Below are 18,401 nucleotides of genomic sequence, written 5' to 3' on the forward strand. Positions count from 1 at the left end.
TGGTTGCAAAACTTTACTCTGCAGTGAGATTATAGATTGATCGATTACTTTTTAGCTGCTGACTGGCTGTCATGCTTAAAGGACACCTGAACTGAGAAGGATAGGGTGGCTGACATATGTATTTCCTTTTAAACAATACCAGTTGCCTGGCTACCCTGCTGGTCTTTCATGCATCAGTAATGTCTGAATTACACACCTAAAACAAGCCTGGAGCTAATCCAGTCAGACTTCAGTCAGAAACATCTGATCTGCATGCTTGTTCAGGGGCTATGGCTAAAAGTATGAGAGGCAGAGCATCAGCAGGACAGCCAGGCAATGTGCATTGTTTAAAAGAAAATAAATATGTCCGTGTCCATATCCCTCTCAGATTAGGTGTACTTGTAATGAAATTCAGATATTTCACTGACTTCATTTTGCTGAGATTCCTTCTTATCGGAGTGTCTTTATAGATGCTAAATGTTATAAAGTTGGAAGAGCTGGAAATAAAACCTTCACTACGAGAAACTGCTAACATCCCAAAACTTGCTAGTTTGCTGGACAATGAGTCAGGTGATAGACGCTGATTCAACCCTGCAGGACATGAGAGGTGGGGGTGTCTTGGACTGCCACAGTACCTATTGATAAAAGTCAGTCTAGAGTCTAGAGCAGGCATGGGCAAACTTGGCCCTCCAGCTGTTAAGGAACTACAAATCCCACAATGCATTTGCCTTTATGAGTCATGACTGTGGCTGTCAGACTCCTGCAATGCATTGTGGGACTTGTAGTTCCTCAACAGCTGGAGTGCCAAGTTTGCCCATGCCTGGTCTAGAGTGTAGGAGAATAGTGACATGACTATTTTCTCTATATCAAAACAGGTGTTTCCATCTTTTCCTCATATTTAACATCTGAAACCGGTATTAAGATTTCAGCTTCTCAGTGGTCTTATAGCTTTAGGATGGGGTATCCGCTGATAACAGCATGCATATATGATTAGTGATGCTGAGGTTGATTATTGATGCGTTATAACACGCCGCAGCTGGCACAGTGGAAAGGCAGATTTGACGTTTGAAGAGAACCTGTTGTTTTACAGATGCTGATTGAAATAGGAATCCTGTCAGGGTAAGGCTGGGTTCACATATGACATAGCGTGAAAAAGTAGCGTTTTATGCAGGTGCGTTTGCGATTTTGTAATGCGTGTTTTGTGCGTTTTGCATTTCGCATGGTTATCTCAAAACATAATCAAATCAGGTTTGGAGATATTTAATGTTTTGGCCCTGAAATGGTGGTCCCATCATTCGGCTCTACTTCAGTATGTATCTTGCAGTGGAAGCTCAGCCAACATGTTATATTTTCGTATTGGATAGAAAAGGGAAAGGTTGGAACCTCTTATAAATTATTACTGTCTTCTCAACTCCAGCTGGGAACATTTCTGTTTAATCCTTTCCTATTAGTCGGGTCATCAGGAGCATGATGTGAGGTAAAATGCCTCCAACAGTCACAAAGAAAATAGAGAACACCTGTTTTGGTAGCATGGACTGAAGTATAAAACATCTGTGAGGTTGTTGTTGTTGTCCAAGAGGTAATGATGAGCTTTCACACACTAGATTCAGGATCAATTCATTTATTGTACCAATGTACACAGGTGACCTATCTCAACCGATGATCAGTTCAGGACCTCGCAGGGCCCTCTTTGTCAAAGTATCAAGACAGAAGGAAGAGTAGGATGGAGGCACCCAAAATAAATGGCTGTTAAACCTGATCTGTGCCATGGACCAGTTTTTACACGGATCAGTTTTCCATCTGTGCTAGTGTGAACTGAGCCTAAAGTGTCTCCCCCCATGCCCATGTGCTGTGTTTTTAAAGGGACTCCGAGCACCTCTCATGAGCATGCCTTTAAGCCAGACGACTTCCAACAAAGTCGTGCTATGACCCCTCTGGAGAAGTCTCTTGCAGTGGCCATGCGTGCCACTTCCTCTTCCTGCTTCATTCAGTGATGCACTTCTCTAACAGAGAAGACAGGGGTGATCCGGAAGTTATAACATAGCCAAGATGGCAGCCGCAATTTTTAAATTGAAATCGAACAAAAACGTTGATTTAGGCATCAAATGAAAGAGAAGAGCACAAGCTACAGAATGGTATGCATCTTTAAGTACTTTTCAGTACTGGCCGAAGTCTCTTTAAAGTCTCACCTCTCCCCCGGCGCGACTCCTGCCTTCCTCCGGTGTCCGCCACCTGTACCACGTGACACTGGCACATGTGTGACATCCCTTCAAACAAATGTTGCATTTGTACAGGTGAAACTTTAGAGTATACCCGAGGTGAGAGGTATATGGAGGCTGCCATATTTATTTCCTTTTAAATAATACTAGTTGCCTGGCAACCCTGTTGATCTTCTAGCATAAGTAGTGTCTGAGTCAAAACCCAGGAACAAGCATATGGCTAATCCAGGAAAACCTGAGTCAGCTGAGTCAGAGTACCTGATCTGCTGCATGCCTGTTCAGGGTTTATGGGTAACAGTATTTGAGAATCAGGTTCAGGAGGACTGCCAGGCAACTGGTATTGTTTAAAAGGAAATAAATATGGCAGCCTCCATATCCCTCAGCTCGGGTATCCTTTAAAACACTGAGCACTGGCCCGGGGGAGACAGGCAGGATGATTTGTAATAGATTTCATGCTAAGAACTATTGCAAATCACTGGGCAGTGTGCAGTTTTCGCAATAGATCTCCCTCTGATCAGATTCAATCAGAGAGGGATCTATCTAATGGTTGATGTGGTCATACATCAAGTGATGTGTGGCCAGCTTAAGTCATTCGTTTAGATAGATTTATATCTGGTTGAGGGGATATGACAGGATTTATGGGGGTGATCACTGATTAGTGGAGAAGTTGGATCTCTGCATTGTGTAATGTTTAACAAGGTCTCAATATGAACACATGGTGTAAGCGATGAACTGTGACCTCTGCATACCGCATAGGCTGGTTCCAGAACTATGTACCATGTCCGTTATCTGCTCTGGTGGGAGCGGATCTCTGCCAAAACCAAGTTAAAAATCACACAGCCAATAAATTCCATGATAACTTTATTTCTTATAACTTTATGCTATATTCTTAGCATGAATATGACAGTTTTATCACCAAACAAGCCAATAATGTATGATCATTTTTTATGTTTATGGAATCTATGTGGATATGACACATTAAGATTGATGTGGTCTTGTCTCTAATATCACATTTCATGTACTATTAAAATAAAGCCAGATCTGCATAACCTACGGTAAGTTTTTTTTGTAATGAAGAAAAAAATCTTTCTTGGCAATCTATTCCTTCCTGTATGTGCCTAGGCATGAGCTGAAGCTTTGTCAATGTGTCACATCAGGAGAGATAGAAGGCAGAACATAAAAGTCTGTTGTTTTTAATTAGAGAGACCTGACCATGAATCAGAGCTTACACTCTGCAAACATCTTCCATAGCACTGTATGTAGTACAAAACAAATAGTAAGAAACACTAGGTAGGAGGTGGTCTCTGCCCTTGCGAGCTTACAATCTAAAGAGGAAAATGTCCGCACTCTCACAGGTATAGTCCAAGGGTCTTTATTCACACCAATTCGCACATACAGGGATGGCTGACATGTTTCGGATGTAATCCTTACTCATAGCCTAGACACTGACATCTTAGTGGACCATATATACTGGCAGGACCGCCCCGGAGGGCGTGTACTGACACTGCAACAAACTCAAATTAAAGGCACAAGCCTAAAATCCATTAGAGTATATCCACTATGCGTTTAAAAAGATAACATGAAATACAGTAACACATTTAGAAAATACAAAAATACAAAACTGTTAATACGATATCAGTATACAAAGTTAATATCCCACCTGGCATTTAAGCCAGACGGCTCCCTAGTGCCGATCTGTAAAATCCAAAATGCTTCCCTTATTCGTAGTCTTTTATATAAATCCCCTCGTCTAGGGGAAACCATAACCCTCTCTATCCCCTGAAACGTAAAACCCCTCATAACACCATCATGTTTCTCTCTGAAATGCCTCGCCACATTGCTGATATTATCCGTCTTCCATGAGGCCCCATTATAATGCTCGGAAATCCTTTGTCTTAAACAACGCGTAGTGCAACCCACATACTGTAGGTTGCAAAGTGTGCATGAGACCACATAGATGACGGATTTCGTATTACAGTTGATATACTGTCGCAAAGGAAAAGTTTTATGATTAGCAAATGACGAGACAGTACGTGAGGAGTGATGGTGAATGCAAAAGTTACAGGTAGAGAAGCCACACTTATAAGACCCAACAGTGGACAACCAGGTGGGTCGCACTGGAGCAATAGAGGACTGGAAAAGACTGGGGGAAAGGGTGGAACCCAAAGAGGGAGCCTTTTTATAAGCAAAAAAAAAAAGGCTCCCTCTTTGGGTTCCACCCTTTCCCCCAGTCTTTTCCAGTCCTCTATTGCTCCAGTGCGACCCACCTGGTTGTCCACTGTTGGGTCTTATAAGTGTGGCTTCTCTACCTGTAACTTTTGCATTCACCATCACTCCTCACGTACTGTCTCGTCATTTGCTAATCATAAAACTTTTCCTTTGCGACAGTATATCAACTGTAATACGAAATCCGTCATCTATGTGGTCTCATGCACACTTTGCAACCTACAGTATGTGGGTTGCACTACGCGTTGTTTAAGACAAAGGATTTCCGAGCATTATAATGGGGCCTCATGGAAGACGGATAATATCAGCAATGTGGCGAGGCATTTCAGAGAGAAACATGATGGTGTTATGAGGGGTTTTACGTTTCAGGGGATAGAGAGGGTTATGGTTTCCCCTAGACGAGGGGATTTATATAAAAGACTACGAATAAGGGAAGCATTTTGGATTTTACAGATCGGCACTAGGGAGCCGTCTGGCTTAAATGCCAGGTGGGATATTAACTTTGTATACTGATATCGTATTAACAGTTTTGTATTTTTGTATTTTCTAAATGTGTTACTGTATTTCATGTTATCTTTTTAAACGCATAGTGGATATACTCTAATGGATTTTAGGCTTGTGCCTTTAATTTGAGTTTGTTGCAGTGTCAGTACACGCCCTCCGGGGCGGTCCTGCCAGTATATATGGTCCACTAAGATGTCAGTGTCTAGGCTATGAGTAAGGATTACATCCGAAACATGTCAGCCATCCCTGTATGTGCGAATTGGTGTGAATAAAGACCCTTGGACTATACCTGTGAGAGTGCGGACATTTTCCTCTGTTTCCGTTTTGCCTTCCAATATCCAGCACCTTGTTCCAGGTATCAAAGGTTGAGCGGACTCTTTCTACTATTTGCTTACAATCTAAAGAGTAGTGGGGTGGAGACATTAGGGGAGGAGACACAGGGGTTAGCGGATTAGGCAGTGAACCTCCAATGCTACCTATAGCAAATAAAAGGCTTGTCTGAACAGGTGTTTTTTGAGAGTAGGTATGAAAGGTTCCAGGCTCAGAGCATGACAGACTGGCTAGGGGAGAGCATTCCAAAGGAAAGGCGATGCTTGTGAGAAGTCCTGGATGCAGAAGTAAGGCCTGGTGCACAGCGAGCGGTTTTTGAAGCGTTCCGCAAACTGCTTCCGTCTGTGAAAACGCTTGGCTAATGTATCTCAATGGGATGGTGCACGTCAGAGATTTGAGGTTTTTAGCAAACCGCAAACGTGGCTCCTGCAGCATTTTTGCAGTTTGCAGATGCATTTGTGCCTCAATGTAAAGTATAGGAAAAGCTCAAACTGCTCTGAAAAATGCTAGATCAGAGCTGTTTTCCAGGCGTTTTTGTTACATTAGCTGCAGTAACAGCTTTACTGTAACAATATTTGTTATCTGCTACACAAAAACGCTCCAAAAAACGCTCGGAATGTTTAGAAAACCTCGCTAATCATGCCTAAAATCGCTCTAAAATCTGCTTCAAAAACCGCTAGCGTTTTGCAGATCTGCTAGAGGTTTTTGGTGTGCACTGGGCCTGAGAGGAGGGGACCAAGTACAAAAGGATCTCCAAGGAAGAGTGAAGTTTCCGGGTGGAATGATATTTGGAGATGAATGAAATGATATCTGAAGTTTCCAGGTGGAATGATATCTGGAGATGAATGAGGAAATGCAAGGAGGTGACAACTTACCGTATGTAGAGTTTTCTATGATAGGGTGAGGCGTTTAAACTGGATCCTTAGCAGTCTCTTTGCAGAGCTCACACTAGTATCTCTGTTAGAGTTTTCAGTTTTGGGGGCCCTCTAATACTGGGGGGTAACAAGAGCATCTTCAGGAACCCTACAACACCATGGTGAGAGCATGCACACTCCATGCAGACTAAGTGCCGGCCTGGAACCTGTACTTGTACTCTGCTGTCCCCTCTGTCACATATATGTGTAAAAATATAACGCTGACATTTTTCATATTAAACACAACTGTCGCTTTTTTATCAGTTTCTTTAGTCTTTTATTTTTTTCTCCCTTCAAAGGACAACCTGGAATTTCGGTTACACCTCCGATACGAGTTCCTCATGTTGGGAATCCAGCCCGTTATTGACAAGTTGCGAAGACATGAAAACGCCACTCTGGACCGGTGAGCCATACAACAGATGGATTTAAAGTGAACCCGAGTGGAGAGGGACACAGAGGCTGCCATATTTATTTATTTTTTCAACAATATCAGTTGCATGGCTGCAGGGCTGGTTCTAGACTTTTTGCTGCCTGAGGCAAACTTGCGAGTTGCGTCGATTTCACTACTTCTGTCACATCGTATCACCATAGAGTGTAATTCCCCACTCCCAGAGGCTTACATTGCCCCCCCCCCCCCCTCCCCAACGCGCTGCAGCGAGGAGATTACCGCAACGTGAGGAAACGTGGTAAGTGGGGAAGTAGCCTGAAAGTATTAGAGGCAGAGGACTAGTAGGACAGCCAGGCAACTGGCATTGTTTAAAAAGTAATAAATATACAGTAGATGAATGTGGCAGCCTCCGTATCACTCTCATCTGGGCTTCCCTTTAAAGAGGAACTGTAGTAAAAATAACATAGTGAATAGAGTTGATTATTGTTTACAATATTTATTTATAAATTATTTAGTGTTTGCCCATTGTAAAATCTTTCCTTTCCCCGACTTACATTCTGAAATGTTTCACTGGTGGCGACATCTTTAATTCTGCCAGGTGATCTCTGTGGAATGTTCATTTACTGAGAGTTCTATGGACAAATGGAGATATTGCTTGCTTGGCAGTTGGAAACAACTGTTATTTCCCACAATGCAACAAAGTTTATATACAGAACACTGTGAGGACCTTGGTCATGAAATCACACTGTGGGAGGGGTTTCACCACAATATCAGCCATACAGACGCAGCTGAAGATCTATTTAGGAAAAGGTAAAGATTTCTCATAGTAAAGGGGCTATCAGCTGCTGATTGGGATGAAGTTAAATCCTTGGTCCTTTAAAGTTCCTCTTTTACCACTATTGCGAAAAATTGTAAAATTTTAAATACATGTAAATAAACATACTGTAAATAAGAAATATGTTTCTTCCACAGCTATAAATTACTTTTCTCCTATGTTGCTGTCATTTACAGTAGGTAGTAGAAATCTGACAGAACTTACAGATTTTGGACTGGTCCATCTCTTCATGGGGATTTTCAGTATTTTACTTATTCTTTTCCAAATTATTTCCTGAAAAGGATCCATGCAAAGATGTAGGCCCACAGCCCCTACTTATTTGCCAACTGTTTGTGCAGTTAGAGTGAGCAACTGGCAATCAATAAGTGCTTTTGAAAATAAAGAAACCCTTGAGAATCCCCCATGAGGAGATGTCCAAAACCTGTCAGTCATGTCAGATTTCTACTACCTACTCTAAGCGACAGCAAAATAGGAAAGAAAAGTTATTTATAGCTCATTTTACTTTGGAAGAAATATGCTTCTTATTTGTATGTGTTTACATATTTTTTAAATCTTACCATTTTTCGTGATAGTGGTTCTGTTAAGTTTGGTTGACTTGCAATTTGATTGACTGGTTTGAAATTGCAATCTTATTGCAGCGTAGTTGTGATCCAAATTCCTAGTGGTAAACAGCCCTTACCGTTTTTCTCACTGCCTTTTAATGTCATACAGATCATCAACAGATCGAGCCTCCCTTCACATGATTACAGCTGGTATCCCTCATCTAGAGTCAGCGGCCGTTTCCTTCTCGCTGCGTTAATTGAATTTCACCTGGGCAAAGTTCCGTCCCCCACAATAATCCAGCATAAAATATGGCCTTGTTTTTGCCGGAGATGTGAACTTGGGAACGTAGTGGGATGTGTCCTCGCGGGTCATCCCTGCGTTTTGTCACTGATCCTCCTCTTTGTGTCTTGCAGACATCTGGATTTCTTTGAGATGGTGAGGAACGAGGATGAACTGGAGTTGGCCAAGAGGTTTGACATGGTGAGTCAGCAATGGAGGGAATGCTAATGTGAGCTTCAGAACAGGACCGTTCTGGGGGGTCATTCACAGACCCAGAAGGCTTGTGCAAGCGAGTAAGAATTTCATAATGATCTGTCACTGCTTAAAGAAGTAATATGGGATTCTCCAAAAATGCCTAATGTCAATTGGAATCTTTTTAAGAACTTCTTGCCATTTTTTTAAGCTGGACTTAAAGAGACTCTGAAGCCGTATAAATTATCTCTTTTTTTGCCCAGTTATGTTAAGCATTAAGATCAAAGCTGATTCATGGCATTCGCCGCATCCCAGCAGCACAACAAGGTATTTGTCCCCCCAAAATCCCGGGGCAAAATCCCACGACGTTCCAGATTGTGGATTTTGCTGCCCAGGGGAGGCAGAGCTTTGAGCTGAGAGCTGTGCCTCCTGTCCAGTCAATCTCCACCGATTTCCACCTCTCCCCGCCCCTCTCAGTGAAAGAAGACTGGGAGAGGCGGAGATCGGCGGAGATTGACTGGAGCAGAGGCAGAGCTACTGCGCAAAGCTCTGTCTCTACCGATTGCAGAATTTTGCCCTGGGGATTTCAGGGGGATAAATACCTCGTTCTGCCACGGGAATGCAGCATATTATCTTTGATTTTAATGCTTAGTATAACTGGGCAATAAAGAGGTAATTTATATGGCTTCAGACTCTCTTTAAAGCGTTTCTTATATTTACAGGACAACTGACCTGACAAGGATATGGAGGCTGCCATGTTTATTTCTTTTTAAACAATTCCAGTTCCCTGGTGCAGCTTAAATTAATTGATGGGCCTGAATCAGGGACGGTATGGTTGTTCAAGTAGAACGCATCTTTCCATTTTTCTGTCCATCCTAAATACCGGTATGGCTATGGCTTGAGGACTGGAGTTGGGGAACCCTGATCTAAGAGAAGGTTATGGCCAGCAATAGATCGGAGAAATGTTTTTTGCTTTGTGACCAAAAATGTGACCAAATCCAGAAAACCTCATCAAAAAAAGCAATGGACTGGCAGTAGGAAGCAGTGGCGGCTCCAGGAAATTTTTTTAGGGGGTGCTATGCAGGTGCTGGACCAATTTCCGGGGGAGCTGACGACCTGCGGCGCGCGAAGCGCGCCGCGCCAAAAATGGGTGTGGCCACAACCTGCGGCGCGCGAAGCGCGCCGCGGCGAAAAGATGGGCGTGGTCATGACCGGATGAGGGCGGGGCTAACTGTAATTTAAAGTGAACCCAGGGTGAGAGTGATATGGTGGCTGCCATATTTATTTCCTTTTAAACAATACTAGTTGCCTGGCAGCCCTGCTGATCTATTTGGCTGTAGTAGTGAACTGAATTACACCAGAAACAAGCCATGCAGCTAATCTTGTCAGTTCTGACAATATTGTCAGAAACCCCTGACCTGCTGCATGCTTGTTCAGGGTCTATGGTTGAAAGAATAAGAGGCAGAGGACCAGCACGGCAGCCAGGCAACTGGTATTGCTTAAAGGGAGATAAATATGGCAGCCTCAATATTATTCTCACCTCGGGTTCCCTTTAAAAGTGCAACGCAAAGACAGAGGGCCCAAGTTTTGGTGACCCTTTTCCCAGAAAATTCACATAATTGTGCAGGTTTTCTCAAGAAAATACACGTAATGTGAGCAGATTTTAACAAAAAACACGTCCAATGACCCCAATATGCACAATCGTTATCAGATATGGCCCCAATATGCACAATCGTTATCAGATATGGCCCCAATATGCACAATCGTTATCAGATATGGCCCCAATATGCACAATCGTTATCAGATATAGCCCCAATATGCACAATCGGTAGCAGATATGACCCCAATATGCACAATCGTTAGCAGATATGACCCCAATATGCACAATCGTTATCAGATATGGCCCCAATATGCACAATCGTTATCAGATATGGCCCCAATATGCACAATCGTTATCAGATATGGCCCCAATATGCACAATCGTTATCAGATATAGCCCCAATATGCACAATCGTTAGCAGATATGACCCCAATATGCACAATCGTTAGCAGATATGACCCCAATATGCACAATCGTTATCAGATATGGCCCCAATATGCACAATCGTTATCAGATATGGCCCCAATATGCACAATCGGTAGCAGATATGGTCCCAATATGCACAATCGGTAGCAGATATGGTCCCAATATGCACAATCGGTAGCAGATATGGTCCCAATATGCACAATCGGTGGCAGATATGGTCCCAATATGCACAATCGGTGGCAGATATGGTCCCAATATGCACAATCGGTGGCAGATATGGTCCCAATATGCACAATCGGTGGCAGATATGGTCCCAATATGCACAATCGGTGGCAGATATGGTCCCAATATGCACAATCGGTGGCAGATATGGTCCCAATATGCACAATCGGTGGCAGATATGGTCCCAATATGCACAATCGGTGGCAGATATGGTCCCAATATGCACAATCGGTGGCAGATATGGTCCCAATATGCACAATCGGTGGCAGATATGGTCCCAATATGCACAATCGGTGGCAGATATGGTCCCAATATGCACAATCGGTGGCAGATATGGTCCCAATATGCACAATCGGTGGCAGATATGGTCCCAATATGCACAATCGGTAGCAGATATGGCCCCAATATGCACAATCGGTAGCAGATATGACCCCAATATGCACAATCGGTAGCAGATATGACCCCAATATGCACAATCGGTAGCAGATATGACCCCAATATGCACAATCGGTAGCAGATATGACCCCAATATGCACAATCGGTAGCAGATATGACCCCAATATGCACAATCGGTAGCAGATATGACCCCAATATGCACAATCGGTAGCAGAAATGACCCCAATATGCACAATCGGTAGCAGAAATGACCCCAATATGCACAATCGGTAGCAGAAATGACCCCAATATGCACAATCGGTAGCAGAAATGACCCCAACATGCACAATCGGTAGCAGATATCGCCCCAATATGCACAATCCGTAGCAGATATGACCCCAATATGCACAATCCGTAGCAGATATGACCCCAATATGCACAATCCGTGGCAGATATGACCCCAATATGCACAATCCGTGGCAGATATGACCCCAATATGCACAATCCGTGGCAGATATGACCCCAATATGCACAATCCGTGGCAGATATGACCCCAATATGCACAATCCGTAGCAGATATGACCCCAATATGCACAATCCGCATCACCTGAAAAAGAAAAGAAAAACCCATTTACTCACCTACAGCCAGAAGACCTTCTTTCCCGACCTCCCGTCCCGAGTCCCGACCTCATTGTGGCGCGCAGCGCCCGCGCGCCCACGATCCTCTTCCTTCCCGACGTCACGACGAGACTTCCTGCCTGCATGCAGAGAGCAGGGCTACGGGAAAATGGCCGCCCGAAGTCTGCAGAACAGGGCTCCGGGCGGCCATCTTACCGTAGCCCTGCCTGCTGCTCCGTGCTGCCGGTGTGTGAACTGACTTGGCGTCTTTTAGACGCCTGAAGTCAGTTCACTCCAGGGGGTGCTTTGGGGGTGCTTGGACAATTCTAGGGGGTGCTCGAGCACCCCCAAGCACCCCCCTGGCGCCGCCACTGGTAGGAAGCCACCGAAGGAATGATCCAAGCTTTGGTTGTCTGTTTTTACTCTGTGTTCCCCTGACTCGAGTTTCCATCCCACCCGCCAATGTTTACCGGTCATTAATCTTAATTATTAATTATACTTATTTGTCATTAGCTTCTCACCACATGATTTATCATCATTTGTCTTGATAGGTTTTTTGCACCACCTAAAAATATCTCGCAGTCATCAGACTCATCCCGTTCCCAGTATGTCGCGAGCGGCCGGTTGAACCTCTCCCCATTCTACCCCTTGATGAATGGGTCTATTAGGGTTCATGCAGATCTCATTATTGGGGCCTGTTGTACATTAACGAGGAATGTACTGAATTAACAACGCCTCCTGAAACCAATTAGGATTAATACCAGGCATGTTTTTCATTATTACTGGGGAGGCCTGGACTGATCACCATTAACTGGTTTATTTTCCTAGACAATTGGGCAGCGGGCGCAGGTTGCAGGTTTTCGGCGAAGGTGGGGGGGTGTGTTAGTCAACATATTTGCTGTGCTCTATTTTTAGGTACAATTTATGAGCACTTCAAGGTCCAGTAGGCAGAAACTGGCCTCACAGCCTGTTGTGCAGTTGATCTCTTACTCAGCAATCCAAGTTGACTTAAGAGTTGACATTCTCTAATTTACTTTATTAAAAATATTTATTTACATAGCTGCTGCTTCTTACAGAAACATTTTCCCTACAGAGCTCAAAAAGGAACTTAGTTAGGGCCGGTTCACACGGACGCTTGGCGGCGTCTACCGTCAAGCGTTCGGGACCCATCGGCTAAAGTGCCGGTTCACACGGACGGCAGGCGGCGTTGGGGCGGCCAGGAAGTCGCGTCGTCCTGTGACGTCCCGTTCGGTGGCGGCTGTACAGAGATCGTCGCGATCGGCGTTTCTCGTCCCCGCAGGGGGACATGAAGCCGCGCTGGCTAGCCGTCCCTGGACGTTGCATGCGGCTTCTAGGGACGGCCGAAATGATGCGTTAAATCGGGATCAGAACGCCACGTTTATGCAATCGACGGTAACCGCGCAATGCTAAACGCTCCTATTCACTTGAATGGGAGAGTTTAGCCGATGGGTCCCGAACGCTTGACGGTAGACGCCGCCAAGCGTCCGTGTGAACCGGCCCAAACTCTCCCATTCAAGTGAATAGGAGCGTTTAGCATTGCGCGGTTACCGTCGATTGCATAAACGCGGCGTTCTGATCCTGATTTAACGCATCGTTTTGGCCGTCCCTAGAAGCCGCATGCAACGTCCAGGGACGGCTAGCCGGCGCGGCTTCATGTCCCCCTGCGGGGACGAGAAACGCCGATCGCGACGATCTCTGTACCGCCGCCACCGAACGGGACGTCACAGGACGACGCGACTTCCTGGCCGCCCCAACGCCGCCTGCCGTCCGTGTGAACCGGCCCTTAAAGATATTGTGCCCAAATACAGTACAGTAAAACCTTGGATTGAGAGTAACTTGGTATAAGAGTGCTTTAATATACAAACACATTTTTTTGTAAAATTTGGACTTGATATACTGTACAAGCAATATCTTGATATACAAGCATAAAAAGGATACATGCGTCACGTCATCGCAACTGAGCCGATAGTTCTTCTCACTTTGGCGCTGCAGGAATTTTCTTAATCGGAGTGTAAACACTTTGAAAAGTCACATTTGCATTAAACCCAAGAGTAAAGGCCCATACACACGTCGGCTTTTTGCGAACGACCCGTCGTTTGAACGTTCCATCGTTCGCACGTCAAATCCGGCGTGTGTACAGACTATCGTTTGGGTGCTAAGACTGGTTTGAAAACCAGTCTTATCACCCGAACGATAGTCTGTACACACGCCGGATTTGATGTGCGAACGACGGAACGTTCAAACGGCGGGTCGTTCGCAAAAATCCGACGTTTGTATGGGCCTTAACTGTCACTGGATAACTTCCTTGTTAAAGCTTCACTATTCTGAAAGTCTTATTTACATTTTTATTTTGTACCATTTTACTACAACTGTTTTTGGATTGTGGAACAAATCAACTGGGTTTCCATTAATTCTTATTGGGAAATTCGCTTTGATGTAAGAGTGCTTTGGATTACAAGCATATTTCCAGAACAAATGATGCTCGCAAACCAAGGGGCCACTGTATGTCTAACTGGAGATGTTGATGAGTCTCATTGGATGCATTGTTTTTTTGTTTTTAGTTTTTTGCAGTTGTGCAAATTTAGCTTGGAAGTTGGCCAATGGAATTCAGCAACCGCATTTGCAAGCTATACATCTGCATACAATTTTAATCAACGCTAATTGTGGGTACACACCATGCAATGTTTACTTCAGATTCTACTTCCGATCGAGAATAAGATTGGATTGGGCAAAAACTATTACAGCCTACTGATTGCCAGCTACCGATTCCAGCTCGAAATCGATCCTGATGATCGTAAGCAGATCAGACAGGCTGGGAAATATAGTTTGGTTTAATGGCTGTAGCAATCGAAATACTGGCTTTCATTCCGTGTGTATGTCCTTTTGATCTATATCTAATCCGAAAAATGATTAGAAATCTGATCCGAATTTGGAAAAATTGCATACCTGTGTATGTTAGCTTCCTTTTATGGCCGATTGATGTCACTTATATCTGAATATCGATCTGGTCAATCGATCTAAAGAAAAAGTTGTGTGGTGTGCGCCCAGCTTGAAATGTACCTGAGAAGATGTAACTAAAAGAATGTATACGTACCTGGGGCTTCCTCCAGTCTCATGTACTTGGTTGGCTGCCTTTCCGGCCTCCCAGGCATCTCCATTCCCCTTCAATTTTTTCAGTTAGGCTTCAGTCGCACCAGCCAGGCTAAACTGAGCAAGCGTAGCCCAGCCGCGTGCGTGGCCCGATCACGCTCCCGTCGCCAAAAGCCCTAGATAAGTATAAATTATTTTATTTCAGTCGTCTCAGGTTTCCTTTAAGCTTCCCTCCTATATACAGGTAGTCCCCGACTTACGAACGCCCGACTTACAAACGACCCGCCGATACGAACAACATGGATTCTCTGTTTCCATGGGAAATTAGATTGTAAGCCTCTGGCAGGGTCCTCCACTCTCTAGTGTAATCTACAGGATCATGTGCTCCTGTCCTATGACAGCCTGTACTTGTATTACTGGGCCTACCTAACCAGCCCATATTGCATGATCATGTATTTTGTACAATTTGCATGTATAACTTTGTTCTATGTTGTATAACCCTATGTCTATAATCCTTGTATCATTGTATATATTTATTGTCCAGCGCTGCGTAATATGTTGGCGCTTTATAAATACAATAAATAATAATAACAAGCCAAAAAAAAATTCAAATTGGACTTGTAGTTTTAGAGAACATCGATTTTGAAAAAAATCAAAGAAAAAATGTTTTTTAAGCTTGTACAAACAGGTACAAAGGCCAGAGGTGACACAGAGGGGTACACTGGAGGCACAGGGGGACACAAAGGAGGTACAGAGGACAGAGATGGCACAATGTTCTGACTTAAGAACAGATTCAGGTTCAGAACGAACCTACAGTCCCTATCTCGTTTGTTAACCGAGGACTACCTGTACTATATAACTTAAATTGACCATTCCTAATAATAAATATAGTGGGGAATTCCGTTATGGATTTAAGACATTTGTAAGACTTCTTTAGAATTCCATTTTGTATAACTTCATAACACAAGCTGCAATCCAACTCTCATGGATACAAACAGATACTGCCTGCACAAATGTGTTTGCAATTCAGTATTGTTAACAATGACCTTTCCATTTCAATTTTCTGCGCCGTTGACGGTCACAGGCAGCAGGATGATTCCCAATACTTTTTATGCTGAAATCTATGTCACAGTGCAGTGTGTAGGCAACAATAGATCTTTCTCTGATTAGATTTGATTAGAGCGAGATCTATCTAATGGTCAATCTGGCCGTGCATTCAAGGATATATGGCCCCTTGTGGGCCCCGTTCCCACTTGCTTCCACATCACGTGCGGCCAGCGGGAGCAGACCGTATAGGATCTGCTCTGATGGTCGACTGTGGTCCAGCCACCATAGACTAAATGGGAGCAGATGCGCTCCACCATAGGCTGTATTGGGGAATGCATCAGTCTAGCCCAGAATTATCACAGAGTGCACAGATGTGCCGCCCGCTTCCCGCAACATATGTCTGTGCTCCGCTCTAGTGGGAACAGAGCCTTCTGTCGGTTTCACATGAGCAGCCTGCATTTTAGTTGCGGTACGATTGGATGATTGCAACGCTAAAAACAGCCTTTGAAGATAAGGCAGTATTGCGCGGTAATGTAACTTTTGGCAGCAAGACATATCTATAAGGGCTCTCTAGCTCTTACTTCCTGTGGCATAAACACGAATTGCAAGGAATTAATTGAAAAAAACGCTTCCGCGCATGCACTGCACAACACGAAACATTTTAAAATATCTGCAGTGCCATTGACTATGACTTCCGGTCAACGCACTTCGCCACGGATGTTAACTTATCATGCGCTGATGCTTTGGCGTCAGATGCAATACTTTCGGAGCATGGCACCGCGACAGGTATGAAATGTCCCATACACTTTTATTGCTTTAGCTTTACCCTGCGGTAAAAAAGGTATTGCAATGCAGTGAAAATGAAGTGTGAAAGGGGTTCAGGGTCATTGCGGAAGGGTGGGGTGATTGCCTGATTAGAATTGAGGGACGAGGGCTGAATTGATTTGGGACGTTAATTGTAGCAATGTGTAGCGCTGAAAGGAATGGATAAACCGCTTCTTTCGTTTTCTTGCTTGACTAAGCTAGTCCGTTTGACTTTGTTATTAAACTGGGATACTATTTAGCCATTTTAAGATAAATATTATCAAACCAGAACTGAGATTTATGGGGAATATAATTGGAGTTTGCTTTTATTGAAGGAAAATACATAGTTGAGGTTACGGGAATAAATCAAGCCAAAAAAGGCAATTTTGTGGCCTAAATATTTGCACAAAGCGTATGCCATAGAAATGCCTCATTGTTTTGTATGAAATATTTCTGAAATAGGTCTGGAAGTTCCGTCGCTAAAACTGGCCAGAGATATTTTGGCTCCTCCGGGTTTGAAATTTCGGGAGTTTTTCGCTTTGGGCAAAGAGGATTTTCCAGCTGTATTCTGGAACCACAAGGAGGTTTTTAGCACATTTTTTTACTGATATCTAACACGGTACTATATCCATTATCATTTACAAAGAGAGTCTTTTGTTCCTCTGATGGACATGAATAAGTAGTATGTAAAATACAATAATTTAGAGTGTCAGAATACTACATGCTCAAAGTGACACTGAAGCGAAAAAAACTTAATGATATGATGAATTGTATGTGTAGTGTGGATAACTAATAGAAAATCGGTAGCAAAGAAAAGAGTTTTTTTTAATATTGTATCATTCTCTAATATTTGCAGTTTACACACCACACTCTGCATTTTAAACTATGAAACAGAGCAGAGCTAATGACCCTTTGAACTTTCCTCTGCAGCAGTGTTGCCAACTCATCCCTTTAATAACTGACGCATATGAATTATACAGGTTTTGTGGCTAGGTAGATGCAGTTAAAGTGAATGGGAACCGCATAAAAAAAAATGAGACAGATAATTACCCAAGGAGAGGGAAGGTTTTTGGTCCTATAGAGCCTTCCAGCTCCTCTCCGGGTCCCCTCGTTCCGGTGCTGGCTCGCCCGGTACCAGTATTGGACTAATTTAGTCAAATACTGCTTTATCCGGCCGAAGGAAGCTTCAGAAGTCTTCAGGGAGCCCCAGTGTACTGCGCCTGCGCAAGCACGCTCTCTTGCACGCTCGCGCCTGTGCAGTATGGAGCTACACGTCTTCAGGAGGACACGGCTCCCCAAGACTTCCAAATACCCTTTTGGTGGGGCATTGAAATGGGGGGGGGGGGGAGCCAGCACAGGATAGAGAGCACCGAGTGAGGAGACGGAAGGCTCTATATGACCCAGAGCCTTCCTTCTCCTTAGGTAAGTATTTTCTTCATTTTTTTAAAAATGTGGTTCCCAATTTACTTTAAGGCACTGATTATGTGCAAATAGCCCCAGAACCTGTATAACTTAGATGTGTCAGTAATTAAGGGGATGCGTTGGCAACACTGCTCTGCAGTAAAATCTAATCTGAAGTTGTTTTTCACAGTTTTTTTATGTATAAGTGCTTCAGAAAATAGTACTTAGCTCTCTGACTAAATTAGTTGGAGAGCTCAGAGTAGCTCTTTTGAATAGATAACAAGTGACAATTCTTAACTCTTCATGTACTAAAAACAATATGAGACTCATACTGCATCTGTGCTGCTAATGTTCTATTTGTTAGCTGTACTACACGTACAATTCATTA

At 43.8% G+C, this 18,401-nt stretch overlaps 1 protein-coding gene across 6 annotated transcripts in view; it reads left to right on the forward strand.

The window, feature by feature from the left end:
* Positions 1-18,401, forward strand: part of DAAM2 (dishevelled associated activator of morphogenesis 2) — a 290,157-nt gene that overhangs the window by 183,988 nt on the left and 87,768 nt on the right. For all 6 annotated transcript variants that reach the window (XM_068232717.1, XM_068232719.1, XM_068232718.1 and 3 more), the window contains 2 exons: positions 6,472-6,575; positions 8,352-8,418. In XM_068232717.1, the coding sequence (XP_068088818.1) occupies positions 6,472-6,575; positions 8,352-8,418 (171 nt within the window). The remainder of the gene's footprint in view (positions 1-6,471; positions 6,576-8,351; positions 8,419-18,401) is intronic.

Source organism: Hyperolius riggenbachi, chromosome 4 (assembly GCF_040937935.1).
Source record: "Hyperolius riggenbachi isolate aHypRig1 chromosome 4, aHypRig1.pri, whole genome shotgun sequence".
Classification (NCBI taxonomy): domain Eukaryota; kingdom Metazoa; phylum Chordata; class Amphibia; order Anura; family Hyperoliidae; genus Hyperolius; species Hyperolius riggenbachi.